General features: G+C 42.8%; 1 protein-coding gene across 1 annotated transcript; it reads left to right on the top strand.

Moving 5' to 3' along the window:
• Nucleotides 1–7233: 7233 nt before the first annotated feature.
• Nucleotides 7234–10830, top strand: LOC140306758 (galactose-specific lectin nattectin-like). The gene is made up of 8 exons (XM_072385349.1): nt 7234–7282; nt 7370–7399; nt 7499–7534; nt 9327–9362; nt 9641–9729; nt 9989–10108; nt 10234–10333; nt 10598–10830. Exons 1-8 carry the CDS (start codon nt 7234–7236, stop codon nt 10666–10668), a joined length of 531 nt encoding a protein of 176 aa, XP_072241450.1. The 3' UTR covers nt 10669–10830.
• Nucleotides 10831–13003: the final 2173 nt, after the last annotated feature.

The following is a 13003-nucleotide window of genomic DNA, read 5'->3' as shown; positions in this document are numbered from 1 at the left end:
ATCAGCCCAGCAGACACAATTTCCTGCTGAAAAGGAAATGAAAAAGGCGTCAGCGGCAGAAGAGCTTTGTCTGAGTCTGAAGCAGCTTTATGAGCAGATCGCAGGTGATACCTTCATCTATCTGCTCCTCCTCTGAATGCCTCCCATCAGATGGAGGAGGAGGAGGATGTCCATCACACGAAAGCTGCCAAGGTGACATTTGGAGGAAACAGGAGGAGCTGTGACATTTTCAGCTGAGATTAATGATAGAAAGATGAAATGAGTCACTTCCACAGGGAAGGGTTTAAGTTTTCAGCCTGATCTTAAAGGTAGAGAGGGTGTCTGCTTCCTGAAGCCAAACTGGCAGCTGGTTCCACAGAGAGGGGCCTGATAACTGAAGGCTCTGCCTCCCATTCTGCTTTTAGGGGCCTGATAACTGAAGGCTCTGCCTCCCATTCTGCTTTTAGGGGCCTGATAACTGAAGGCTCTGCCTCCCATTCTGCTTTTAGGGGCCTGATAACTGAAGGCTCTGCCTCCCATTCTGCTTTTAGGGGCCTGATAACTGAAGGCTCTGCCTCCCATTCTGCTTTTAGGGGCCTGATAACTGAAGGCTCTGCCTCCCATTCTGCTTTTAGGGGCCTGATAACTGAAGGCTCTGCCTCCCATTCTGCTTTTAGGGGCCCGATAACTGAAGGCTCTGCCTCCCATTCTGCTTTTAGGGGCCTGATAACTGAAGGCTCTGCCTCCCATTCTGCTTTTAGGGGCCTGATAACTGAAGGCTCTGCCTCCCATTCTGCTTTTAGGGGCCTGATAACTGAAGGCTCTGCCTCCCATTCTGCTTTTAGGGGCCTGATAACTGAAGGCTCTGCCTCCCGTTCTGCTTTTAGGGGCCTGATAACTGAAGGCTCTGCCTCCCATTCTGCTTTCAGGGGCCTGATAACTGAAGGCTCTGCCTCCCATTCTGCTTTTAGGGGCCTGATAACTGAAGGCTCTGCCTCCCATTCTGCTTTCAGGGGCCTGATAACTGAAGGCTCTGCCTCCCATTCTGCTTTTAGGGGCCTGATAACTGAAGGCTCTGCCTCCCATTCTGCTTTTAGGGGCCTGATAACTGAAGGCTCTGCCTCCCATTCTGCTTTTAGGGGCCTGATAACTGAAGGCTCTGCCTCCCATTCTGCTTTTAGAAACTCTGGGAACCACAAGGAAACCCCTAACCTCCATCTCCAGTTTTAGCTTATTTTCATTGGCTCCCTGTTAAATTCAGAATTGAATTTAAGATTCTTCTCCTCTCATATAAAGCTCTTAATGACCGAGCTCCATCACATCTTAAAGATCTCACAGTTGGATATTTCCCCAACAGAGCACTTTGCTCTCAGGCTGCAGGTTTCCTTGTGGTTCCCAGAGTTTCTAAAAGCAGAATGGGAGGGAGAGCCTTCAGTTATCAGGCCCCTAAAAGCAGAATGGGAGGCAGAGCCTTCAGTTATCAGGCCCCTAAAAGCAGAATGGGAGGCAGAGCCTTCAGTTATCAGGCCCCTAAAAGCAGAATGGGAGGCAGAGCCTTCAGTTATCAGGCCCCTAAAAGCAGAATGGGAGGCAGAGCCTTCAGTTATCAGGCCCCTAAAAGCAGAATGGGAGGCAGAGCCTTCAGTTATCAGGCCCCTAAAAGCAGAATGGGAGGCAGAGCCTTCAGTTATCAGGCCCCTAAAAGCAGAATGGGAGGCAGAGCCTTCAGTTATCAGGCCCCTAAAAGCAGAATGGGAGGCAGAGCCTTCAGTTATCAGGCCCCTAAAAGCAGAATGGGAGGCAGAGCCTTCAGTTATCAGGCCCCTAAAAGCAGAATGGGAGGGAGAGCCTTCAGTTATCAGGCCCCTAAAAGCAGAATGGGAGGCAGAGCCTTCAGTTATCAGGCCCCTAAAAGCAGAATGGGAGGCAGAGCCTTCAGTTATCAGGCCCCTAAAAGCAGAATGGGAGGCAGAGCCTTCAGTTATCAGGCCCCTAAAAGCAGAATGGGAGGCAGAGCCTTCAGTTATCAGGCCCCTAAAAGCAGAATGGGAGGCAGAGCCTTCAGTTATCAGGCCCCTCTCTGTGGAACCAGCTGCCAGTTTGGCTTCAGGAAGCAGACACCCTCTCTACCTTTAAGATCAGGCTGAAACTTTCCTTTCTGATAAAGCTTATAGTTAGGGATGGCTCAGGTGAGCCTGAAACATCCCATAGTTCTGCTGCTATAGGCCCAGCCTGCTGGGGGAGCTCCCATGATGCACCTCTCCTCCCTCCATGTACAGATGACATCATTGCTGTCATTAACTTGTGTTTCTCTCTCTCAGCAGGTGTCTCTGGCCTGGTGTTACGCTGCTTGTTGTCCCCTCTTTCCTGTCCTCTCAGCCCCAGCTGGTCCAGGCAGATGGACCCTTCCTGGTTCTGGTTCTGATGGAGGTTTCTTCCTGGTTCTGGTTCTGATGGAGGTTTCTTCCTGGTTCTGGTTCTGATGGAGGTTTCTTCCTGTTAAAAGGGAGTTTTTTCTCGTGCACACTCAGGGTGGGAGATTAGATCAAAGAGAAGTTTCAGTGCAATGTATGAATGAATTGGACTCATTTTGAATTGAATTAATTGGATTCTAATTGGCTTGAATTTAATTGTTTGAATCATTTGTTGTAATCATTCAGAGTTTTCCTGAAGTGAAAGATGATGTATCAGTGAGATCAGCTGCTGTTTGTGATCAGATCAAATAAAATCAATAAGATCTTTTATTGTAACGTCGTATTCTGCAGTTACACGAGAGATATGTCCACATCTGAGAAGTCCTCAGATAAAACAAAACTAATTTCTTTACCGTTACTGTAAGTCTGCAGTTGATTAACCAACAGTAATGTTAACATATCTTTTTTATCTGTCAAGGACATGAAATGTTTGCTGGAAACAGTCATAAGGAAATAATGGATTGCAGTTATATTGGCAGATAACAGTTCACAGCTAGATATGATTGGCCAGACTCATAAAGTTTTGTGATACGTGGGACGGTTGGATAAGTTTTGTCCTGATATTTAAGTCAGTAAAGGAAAAGGGGCACGATAACGTGACCTAAATAAAGCTAACAGTCTAATACGACCGCCTTAAAATGTGTGTTTACCTCAGTAAGCTTGCAGCACTGGACTCACCCCACGTTTCAGACGTGTTTCTTCATTCCACTTATATGAATGAGCATAGACTCACTGTGTGAAATCCCTCAGGTTGATCCAATGTGAAACAGCACCAACAAAACAAGCAGATAAATGAATGATAGCAGATGAATTCAAGACGTAATGGAATAATAAATTGCCTAACCCTAATAATAATAACCCTAACCCACCAAAAAAAAGATTACAGTGTAAATGGGGGGGCATTCAGCCTCCAATTCATGTTCGACACATTTATGCTGTTCAGAGTCATGTGGGGCTGGAGCTTATCACAGCTGTCATTGGGCGAGAGGCGGGGTCACCCTGGACAGGTGACCCCGGACAGGTGACCCTGGACAGGTGACCCTGGACAGGTGACCTGTCCACCACAGAGACCAACAACCACAAACACTCACTCCTAGGGTCAATTTAGAGTCACCAGGTAACCTAACCTGCATGTTTTTGGGTGGTGGGAGGAAGCCGGAGAACCCAGACAGACACGGGGAGAACCAGCCGGGATTAGAACCAGAGACTCTGCTGTGAGGAGACGTGCTGGACCGGCAGGCCGTGGTGGAGAGGAAAACTCACTTTTAACAGGAAGAAACCAGCAGAACCAGAACCAGGAAGGGCCAACTGGACCAGTGGAGGCTGAGAGCAAAGGAAAGAGGGGACACACCAATACAAAAACAGCAGACCAGAGGATTCTGCTGGAGGAAATAAACTACTACAGATGGTAAAGGGTTAGGGTTAGGGTGGGGAAACCATGCTGTGGTTCTGTGCCCGTCACCCAGTCAAGTGGCAGCTTACTCTGTCCAAGCTCAGTGAAAGTAAGGCCATCAGTATTGTCTGTGCTGAGAGGTGAACCATGAGCTGAATAAAAGGCCCCGTGGCACAGTCTTACTGTGAGGTAAACATGAGGCAATGCTGGACCGACTCCTTCACATCAGAGTAGAGCACCACTGGCTGGCTGTTATTTCTATAGAAGCTGCAGCTTTAAACCTGTTCTCTGGTTTTTCAGCCTATAAACAGCAAGCTGGTTGACTGGAAGCTGTCCTACTGTATTTTATGATTCCAGTCAAAGCTGATAACGTTCTTATCTCTTTTAAATCATATACTTTTTATCTTCAGGCCTTGGCTCACACGAGCTGGGCCGGTGATACGAGTAGGTCAACCTTCCTGAATGGGGACAGCTAGACTCAGTTAGACCCTATACCCCAAATTATTAAAATGACAGAAAATGAATTCTCCATTATTGACTTTACAGGTAACAATGAATATAGTTATATTCAACATTTATATCCAGGCTTGCTCAGATTCTGAGATGAAGTCTAATCTTAACTGCTTTCCAGCATGAATAAATGAAAACAAATAGGTTGGGTAGAAAATGATGAATAGGTTTTATTTATCACTCACTACAGGAATTCAACTCAAACTTAAAGGTCCCATGGCATGCTTTTCCATGTCTTCTGGCTCGTCTTTGTAATAAGAGTTTTTTCATGTTTTAGTTTTCTGTTTAGTCTTTTTGTTTTGCTGTGATTATTTCCCCGGTCACTCTTGCCCCGTCGTTAGGTTCATCAGCTACTAACCCTTCCTTTTCAGAGGGGCAACATTGTCCAGTGTTGTACGCATTGAAGCTATAGTGCTGTCAACAAGAGAGTCAAGTTCTGCTGGAGTAACATTTAGGTAGCCATCCTCTGTCATATCAGCACATGGCAGTGAACTTATTCATCATTACTAGAGTCCCTATTGTATCCAACTAGTTATTCTTGTTATTCTATGTGCATTGGACGCGATTTACGGTGCCTCATGTTCACTACGTCACAGTGAAGTTGCTTCAAAGGGACTCCGTAGCGCCCCCTACTGATTCATTAAATACACGTGAAACAGCCTGGGACTTCATGGCACCAGGTCCACAGGAAGTCGGCCATTTTGAATTGTAAATTAGTGCCGTTTTGCCTTTTTCCAGACCTCACATCTGATTGAGCTCCTCCTACAGATTTGATGCTACTAGCTTCAAACTTGGTCAGGTTACTCTTCAGCCATGGGGGATAAAAAGTTAGGAGACTCTTTTCCAAAGTCTGAAGGGGAGGTGAAGATCGTGTTATGGCGTTTGTGGGTTAAAAGTGATGAAAGTTGGCCCACATGTCCACGCTGATGACCGTATGTAAAGAATATTGTGTGTGGCCGTAGGAAAATGGCTCTGTAGCGCCCCCTATACATTTTCTAAAGACCCCTGCCATTGGGCTTCATTTTGTGTAGGCTGGCGAAATTCGATACACGCCTTCATCATGCCCAGGCGCACAAAAAAGCCTCCTGACATCATGGTGCCAGGGCCACAGGAAGTTGGCCATTTTGAATTTGAACGTGTAAATTAGTGCCGTTTTGCCTTTTTCCAGACCTCACATCTGATTGAGCTCCTCCTACAGATTTAATGCTATCGGCTCCAAACCTGGTCCGATTACTCTTCTGCCATTAAAAGTTAAGAGAACTTCTTCCAAAGTGAAGTGAAGGTTGTGTCGGCGGCAGACCCTCAAACTTTGACGACTCGCTACTGCTCGCCACAAAACAAAACAAAGTCATTTATAACTTCTCCATACATTGTCTGATCTTCCCCAAACTTCATAGGCTGCAATTAAGCTCCACCCAAAACGCATACATATGCCCAAACTTACACATCCATACAGCGCCACCTACTGTTGGCCAAAGCGTCCATTTTTACGCCTGGCGGTACGATGCCTGGCTGGGATTCTCACATCCTGCTCTACACTTGACGGACGGACTTCATGGCACCAGGTCCACAGGAAGTCGGCCATTTTGAATTGTAAATTAGTGACGTTTTGCCTTTTTCCAGACCTCACATCTGATTGAGCTCCTCCTACAGATTTGATGCTACTAGCTTCAAACTTGGTCAGGTTTCTCTTCAGCCATGGGGGATAAAAAGTTCGGAGACTCTTTTCCAAAGTCTGAAGGCTGTGGCAGGGAGGCGAAGATCGTGTTATGGCGTTTGTGGGTTAAAAGTGATGAAAGTTGGCCCACATGTCCACGCTGATGACCGTATGTAAAGAATATTGTGTGTGGCCGTAGGAAAATGGCTCTGTAGCCAAACTGGTGGCCAAAACGTCCATTTTTACGCCTGGCGGTACAATGCCTGGCTGGGATTCTCACATCCTGCGCATCGGACGAATTCCAGCGTAAACCCCGATGTGCAGACCTGCGAGGGCCCGTTCATGGCTGCTGGCAGCTTTCATTTTCAATTGGTCTCTTTAGCTCTCTAACTTTTTCTTTTGATTGGCTCTATGTTGAATTGGACCAATTTGGAATGTAATGAATTGGATTCTAATCGGCTTGCACTTACTCCTACATTGTTAATTTATAATACTAATATGATTAAAACCTGCTTTTAAAAGCTTAAAACATTTTGATGAGACTGAATGAGACTAAGTATCTGATGCACTTGTGGAATATTAATTGAACAGCTTTGGTTTCAGTGAGGCAGAGCGATATCGCAGCTTATTGTCAGAGGACACAGATTCTTATTGCAAGTCTTTTCCTAAGTTCTTAGGAAATTTCCCAATGTTTTCTTTGTCTCCCTGGATGGCGGCATGAGATTAGAGACTGAAAAAACAACCATGCTGCAATGAAACTGACTTAGAGTCTGTAACGAGGTCTGACATGCCGACTTATCGAGGTTTAGGAATGACAACCCAAAAGTAAAGAAGGGGAAAGGGCCATGACACAAAAGTAAATCATACAAAGTCATTTTTGTCCCATCAGCAAACAGCTCAGATCAAGGTCAGCTGTTTTCCTTCTCTCCGGGTCATAGATCAACACGTTTTGTACTTCAGACGCCGCCCATATGAACACGACCTACTGACTGAGGTCGTTTAGCCTTTATATAGAGTCTCCTCACTCCACTGCAGCACTCAACAGATTGTGGAACAACATTGCTTCACCTACACCAGCAAAGTAAGACTCCTGCTGCCGTGCTTTTAATTTTTCACAGTTTTCTTTATATATCTATTGTTTCTGTATTTATCAGATGCTTTTATCAAATGAAGATGTGCCTCTCTTTTCCCTCCACACAGAATAATCAGTGGTACTCATCATGAAGACCATCTTGATCTTCTCTTTACTCCTGTGTGCTGCATTTGCAGGTCAGATACCAAACAGACACACACACACACACACATGCACACCATTTATGAGTTTATGCGTCATGCTTTCTGGGTTTTCCTCTGCAGCTCCAGCTGAGGAAGAACACCACCTTTCAGGTCTGTTTTATGGGGATTTGCTTGACATTACAGTGAGACTTTAAGACGTGCATCTCTCTCTGACGCCAACGTTCATGTGATTTGTCACAGAAACAGCAGAGGAGGTCCCACAAGAGGATGTAGCAGCTGCTCCTGGTCAGTCTTTCACATCAGATTTCACACGAAAGATTCATTTAGTTCCATTATGCAGCTTTTATACCTTTATCTTGTTGGTATAGAGCATCTCTTCTTAGAAGTGGCCTACTAATCGAACTTTGTTCACCATGAAATCTCCGGCATTTCTAACCACGCATTCTTTGGGGGGGGGTCGTGTCCCCCCAATATTGAGAAAATACCAACCTGTCCCCCCCAATATACAGAAGAAAATATGTAAAATGCATGTTCTCCTTTTATGAACCCTGTCAAGGGATCGGTCTCTTGTTATGTCTTATTTATTTTCAACTTATTTCCGCGTGTTACCATGGGAACGGCTGCGCCGCCGTCTCAGCAGCGGCTCAACCGCGCCAAGCTCAACAGTGTTACCATGGGAACGTAACGGCTGCGCCGCGGTCGCCGTTGTTGATGCTAACACTCTAGCCAACTGTTAACACTCGCTAACAGTCAATGAGAGCGACCCACCGGCGCCGCCGTCTCAGCAGCGGCTCTCCTTATCTTTACGCTGGACTTCTACTTTTGACGGAGCCGCTGCTCAACAGAGCAGATTGTACCAGAACAGGAAATCCAACACAGAATCAACAAAATAAACTTCCGCCCCCTTTCAAAATAAAACAACTTAAAACAAAAATAACATTAGACTATTAGACTTTTCATTGTTAATGCACATTTTGAGACATTGACACAATAGAAATGAACCTGGACTTAAAAGTCCTCAGCACATTTTTTGTTAAAGGAAAAGTCTGTAATTTGTTACATCATTAGTTGTCCTTATTAAAATATTTCCATAAACATGCTTTGGGTATTTGGTCGTTTTCCATTGGAAGCTGTCCTATTTGCTACAGAACTACTGGAAGAGCATAATTGTAATTGGTAGGTGTGTTTAAGGTCAGTAAACAGGAAGCAACTAACCAAAACAAAGTGGGGGGGGCAGTCACTGTCTCGGAGAAATTACACTATTCCTTTAGATGTGAACTTACATGGTCAATGTAGTCCTCTAAACTATGTTCTAAATGTCCAATTTTTCATCTATAAATAAAGAATTGTAGATAATGCACTCAACTATTTAGTTTTTCTTGGACCCCCCCAATGTCTAAACCATGGTTACGCCCTTTGGCCGGTTTCTGACGATTCCATTAATTCTTATGCAAAGGTAGATGAAGGGAGAAAATAAGACCATGTTGGATAGTTATGTTAAATCATTAATGTTAAAAATACACCGTGTTCAAACCCTAACCCTGGTAGGTCTGAGGCAGTTTGAAGGGGGATACATTCCTGCTGGGTCTACTCAGCCTATTAAGAGATTGGACCGCCACAAGCTGTCAGAACAGTTATGTTGTGCATTGTTATACATTTTCCAGCCAGTGGATATAACTATACAGAACACCATTCTTCCAGAAGATAGGCTCTTATTTGATGTGTTAATTTGGCCTGAGATCACAGACCAAAGCAGATGACTTTTCAGTTTTCATCAGGACATTGTGTTTCATTGACCTTTAGCAACTCTTCCCTCTGAACCCAAGCCATGTGGGTTAAATATCGTGATATAGTATAAATATATAATATAGTTAAATAGCTAGGGTTAAATATCGTGCCTCATTAAGCAGAGCTACTGTATCCCTCACTGTAGGGGCCAGAGGTTCAGGCTTTTATATATATTTATATATTTTCTAACATTTCCAGGTATTCACAATGTATTTAAAAATGTAATTCGAGTGTATCGGAGTATAGATAAATAGCTTTATTGATGATCTGCTTCTTGGTTTTTGTTCAGCCGATGTGGTTGAGGAGGAGGCAGCAGCACCTGAAGGTAAGCACCTTTTCCTCTGATTCACCCATGAATGAAGTTGTTAGTTAATGAAGTCTGAACATACTTTTGAAGAACTTTTGGCCATGGATCAGACCATAGAGTGGTAGTTCTCCAACCAAAAGGTCATTGTCCACAAAGTCTCTTCATTATGTTTAACACCAGCACAAACTCTGCTGTAAAGGAGGCTATAAATCGTGAGGATAATAAAGAGGTGAGAGCATGTTTTAGTCTGTGAAAGTCCTCAGTTAAAGTCAATGCTCGCTCTGCTGTTCCTGCAGTTCGTTTAAGCTGTGAGCGAGGCTGGGAGTTTCATGGATTTCAGTGCTTCAAGTTTTTCCCCACTGCCAAGAGCTGGTATGACGCTGAGGTAAAGTTGATGTTTCTCAAGCTACCACAGAGCATTTAATGGAACATGCTGTGTCTCAACCTTTTTTATCATATCAGACAAACATAGACAGGCAAACATCTCCTTGTTTTCATTGAATTTGATTTTAAGGAGTGGTTTAATGCTGTAAAATGGAACCCTCTGACATTGTTTCTTTGTTATTCGTTTTATTAGCTGACTTTGTGAAGTGTTTTCTTGTTGATTCCAATCCAATTCTTTCTGTGCCTCATTGGTTCTACAGGAGCAATGCAACAGTCTGGATGCCCACCTGGCTTCAGTCCCTGATCCCAGACAGTACAGTTTCCTCCAACAGCTAACACAACCTCACAGCATTGCATGGCTGGGAGGCTTCAACCTGCAGGTCTGCTATAAAGATTTTATCAGTTCAGATCAAACGCAGGACCTGCTCTAAAGAAAACGTGCATAAAACAGAGTAAATGTAGAAACTCAGACATCACTTCCTCATTCAAATATTCTGTTTCTCAGGGCCGTTGGATGTGGATTGACCGTCAAGGGTTCTACTACACCAACTGGCACTCCCAGGTTTCCTCCACCCATTACCCCTGCATGTATTTACGCTCCAACCGTAAGTCACATCAGAGTCTAATCATCTGATATTTTTATATATCAAGTTCTTATTCTAATATTACATGAAAAAATCAGATATTTTTCTTCAGATTATACATGTTTACATGACACTAAGTGGTGGGGAGCGGTTGTGCTGTTTAGTCCTATCAAATCAGACTCTTAAGATACATGAAAGCCTGACTGAAAGCTTCTCCAAACTGGACTAAAATAATCGCATGTAAACACTAAACTACGTATTTTTTCAATCTTTTTCTGATTTCAGTTGGCTGGGGGAACCATGGCTGTACAACTAAGTTTGCCTTCATTTGTGCTAAGAGTGTATTCGGCTGTTAACATGGAGCCTGGGAAAGAACCTCCCATCTTTTTGTCTGTAAAAACATACATTTTACTGCTTGTATCACTGAATAAAAGTTTTTCTATGTTTATTCGACAGAGGATCCATTTGATGTTAAGTTCTATGTAAAATCATTTCTGTCAGAGATTATTCTTAATAAAAACCCGTGAAAATGGAAACAACGTGTCATCATCTGTTAAAGATTACTTAAAAAGTACCTGTGAAAGTCCAGCTAAGGTAACCAGGTTTCTTCCTGGTTCTGGTTCTGCCAGAGGTTTCTTCCTGGTTCTGGTTCTGCCAGAGGTTTCTTCCTGGTTCTGCCAGAGGTTTCTTCCTGGTTCTGGTTCTGCCAGAGGTTTCTTCCTGGTTCTGGTTCTGTCAGAGGTTTCTTCCTGGTTCTGGTTCTGCCAGAGGTTTCTTCCTGGTTCTGGTTCTGCCAGAGGTTTCTTCCTGGTTCTGGTTCTGCCAGAGGTTTCTTCCTGTTAAAGGGAGTCGTTCCTTTCCACAGTCCCTCAGGCTCAGGACGGGAGATTGGACTGAAGACAAGTTTCGGTGCAATCTGTTGGTTTCTTTAGCTAGGATATTATTTTTTTAATTGGCTCTATATGAATAAATTGGATTATTTTTAAATGAATTAATTGGATTTCATTGGATTATGATTACAATGAACTGAACTCCAATTGGCTTGAATTGGACGATATTATTTAAGCGCTTTGAGATGACATTTGCTGTAATTTGACGCTTTATAAATAAACTTAAATTAATTTAACTGAATTAGAGAGAAATATGGAGCAGAAAGCTAGAGTCCCTGCTAACGGACCTTAAGTGCCGAGGGCAAATAGCAACAAAGAACGGGAGGCAGTCAATAAAGATTTATCAATAATATTAAGTAGGTTAGGAGGAAATGCAAGTGATGAGCCAGAGAAGATGGGAGATATAACTTACTCCTATGGAGTAGAAATATTTAGGATGCAAGATAGAAAGAGGGTTGAAAAAGTTAGTTGAGACGGCAAAGAAAGATGGAGAAATTGGTTAAAGAAAGAAGAAACTTAAGAAAGCAGTGGAAAAAAGCTATAAAGGAAGAGAGGGAGGGAATTAATGTTTTTCAGGAAGAATTGAGAAGCAGGTTAGCAGCATTCAGCAGGGCTGAATATGTTAGGGAAAAGAGAAAGAAGAAAGAATGTGTAAGGACCAAGTTTTACAGTTAGATTAAAGTTAGTTAAAGGGTTGGGTTTAGGGTTAGATTAAAGTTAGTTAAAGGGGTGGGTTTAGGGTTAGATTAAAGTTAGTTAAAGGGGTGGGTTTAGGGTTAGATTAAAGTTTGTTAAAGGGTTGGGTTAGGGTTAGATTAAAGTTAGTTAAAGGGTTGGGTTTAGGTTACATTAAAGTTAGTTAAAGGGTTGGGTTTAGGTTAGATTAAAGTTAGTTAAAGGGTTGGGTTTAGGGTAGATTAAAGTTAGTTAAAGGGTTGGGTTTAGGGTTGGATTAAAGTTAGTTAAAGGGTTGGGTTTAGGTTAGATTAAAGTTAGTTAAATGGTTGGGTTTAGGTTAGATTAAAGTTAGTTAAAGGGTTGGGTTTAGGGTAGATTAAAGTTAGTTAAAGGGTTGGGTTTAGGGTTGGATTAAAGTTAGTTAAAGGGTTGGGTTTAGGTTAGATTAAAGTTAGTTAAAGGGTTGGGTTTAGGGTTAGATTAAAGTTAGTTAAAGGGGTGGGTTTAGGGTTAGATTAAAGTTAGTTAAAGGGGTGGGTTTAGGGTTAGATTAAAGTTTGTTAAAGGGTTGGGTTAGGGTTAGATTAAAGTTAGTTAAAGGGTTGGGTTTAGGTTACATTAAAGTTAGTTAAAGGGTTGGGTTTAGGTTAGATTAAAGTTAGTTAAAGGGTTGGGTTTAGGGTAGATTAAAGTTAGTTAAAGGGTTGGGTTTAGGGTTGGATTAAAGTTAGTTAAAGGGTTGGGTTTAGGTTAGATTAAAGTTAGTTAAATGGTTGGGTTTAGGTTAGATTAAAGTTAGTTAAAGGGTTGGGTTTAGGGTAGATTAAAGTTAGTTAAAGGGTTGGGTTTAGGGTTGGATTAAAGTTAGTTAAAGGGTTGGGTTTAGGTTAGATTAAAGTTAGTTAAAGGGTTGGGTTTAGGGTTGGATTAAAGTTAGTTAAAGGGTTGGGTTTAGCTTAGATTAAAGTTAGTTAAAGGGTTGGGTTTAGGGTTGGATTAAAGTTAGTTAAAGGGTTGGGTTTAGGTTAGATTAAAGTTAGTTAAAGGGTTGGGTTTAGGTTGGATTAAAGTTAGTTAAGTATCCAAGAAACACTTATTCAGATCTTGAGTGTAGAGTAGTAGG

The sequence above is a fragment of the Leuresthes tenuis genome, unplaced genomic scaffold (assembly GCF_036924035.1).
Source record: "Leuresthes tenuis unplaced genomic scaffold, fLeuTen1.0.hap1 SCAF_5, whole genome shotgun sequence".
NCBI lineage: Eukaryota > Metazoa > Chordata > Actinopteri > Atheriniformes > Atherinopsidae > Leuresthes > Leuresthes tenuis.
The sequence above is the reverse complement of the archived record's forward strand: the minus strand, read 5'-3'. Positions and strand labels throughout refer to the sequence as shown.

Excerpts from the sequence above, each read along its gene's own strand:
- LOC140306758 (XM_072385349.1), top strand. The coding sequence starts at position 7,234 with ATGAAGACCATCTTGATCTTCTCTTTACTCCTGTGTGCTGCATTTGCA. Across the intron at positions 7,535-9,326 it reads GGATGTAGCAGCTGCTCCTG|CCGATGTGGTTGAGGAGGAG; the intron begins GTCAGTCTTTCA and ends GTTTTTGTTCAG. Across the intron at positions 10,109-10,233 it reads TGGGAGGCTTCAACCTGCAG|GGCCGTTGGATGTGGATTGA; the intron begins GTCTGCTATAAA and ends TCTGTTTCTCAG.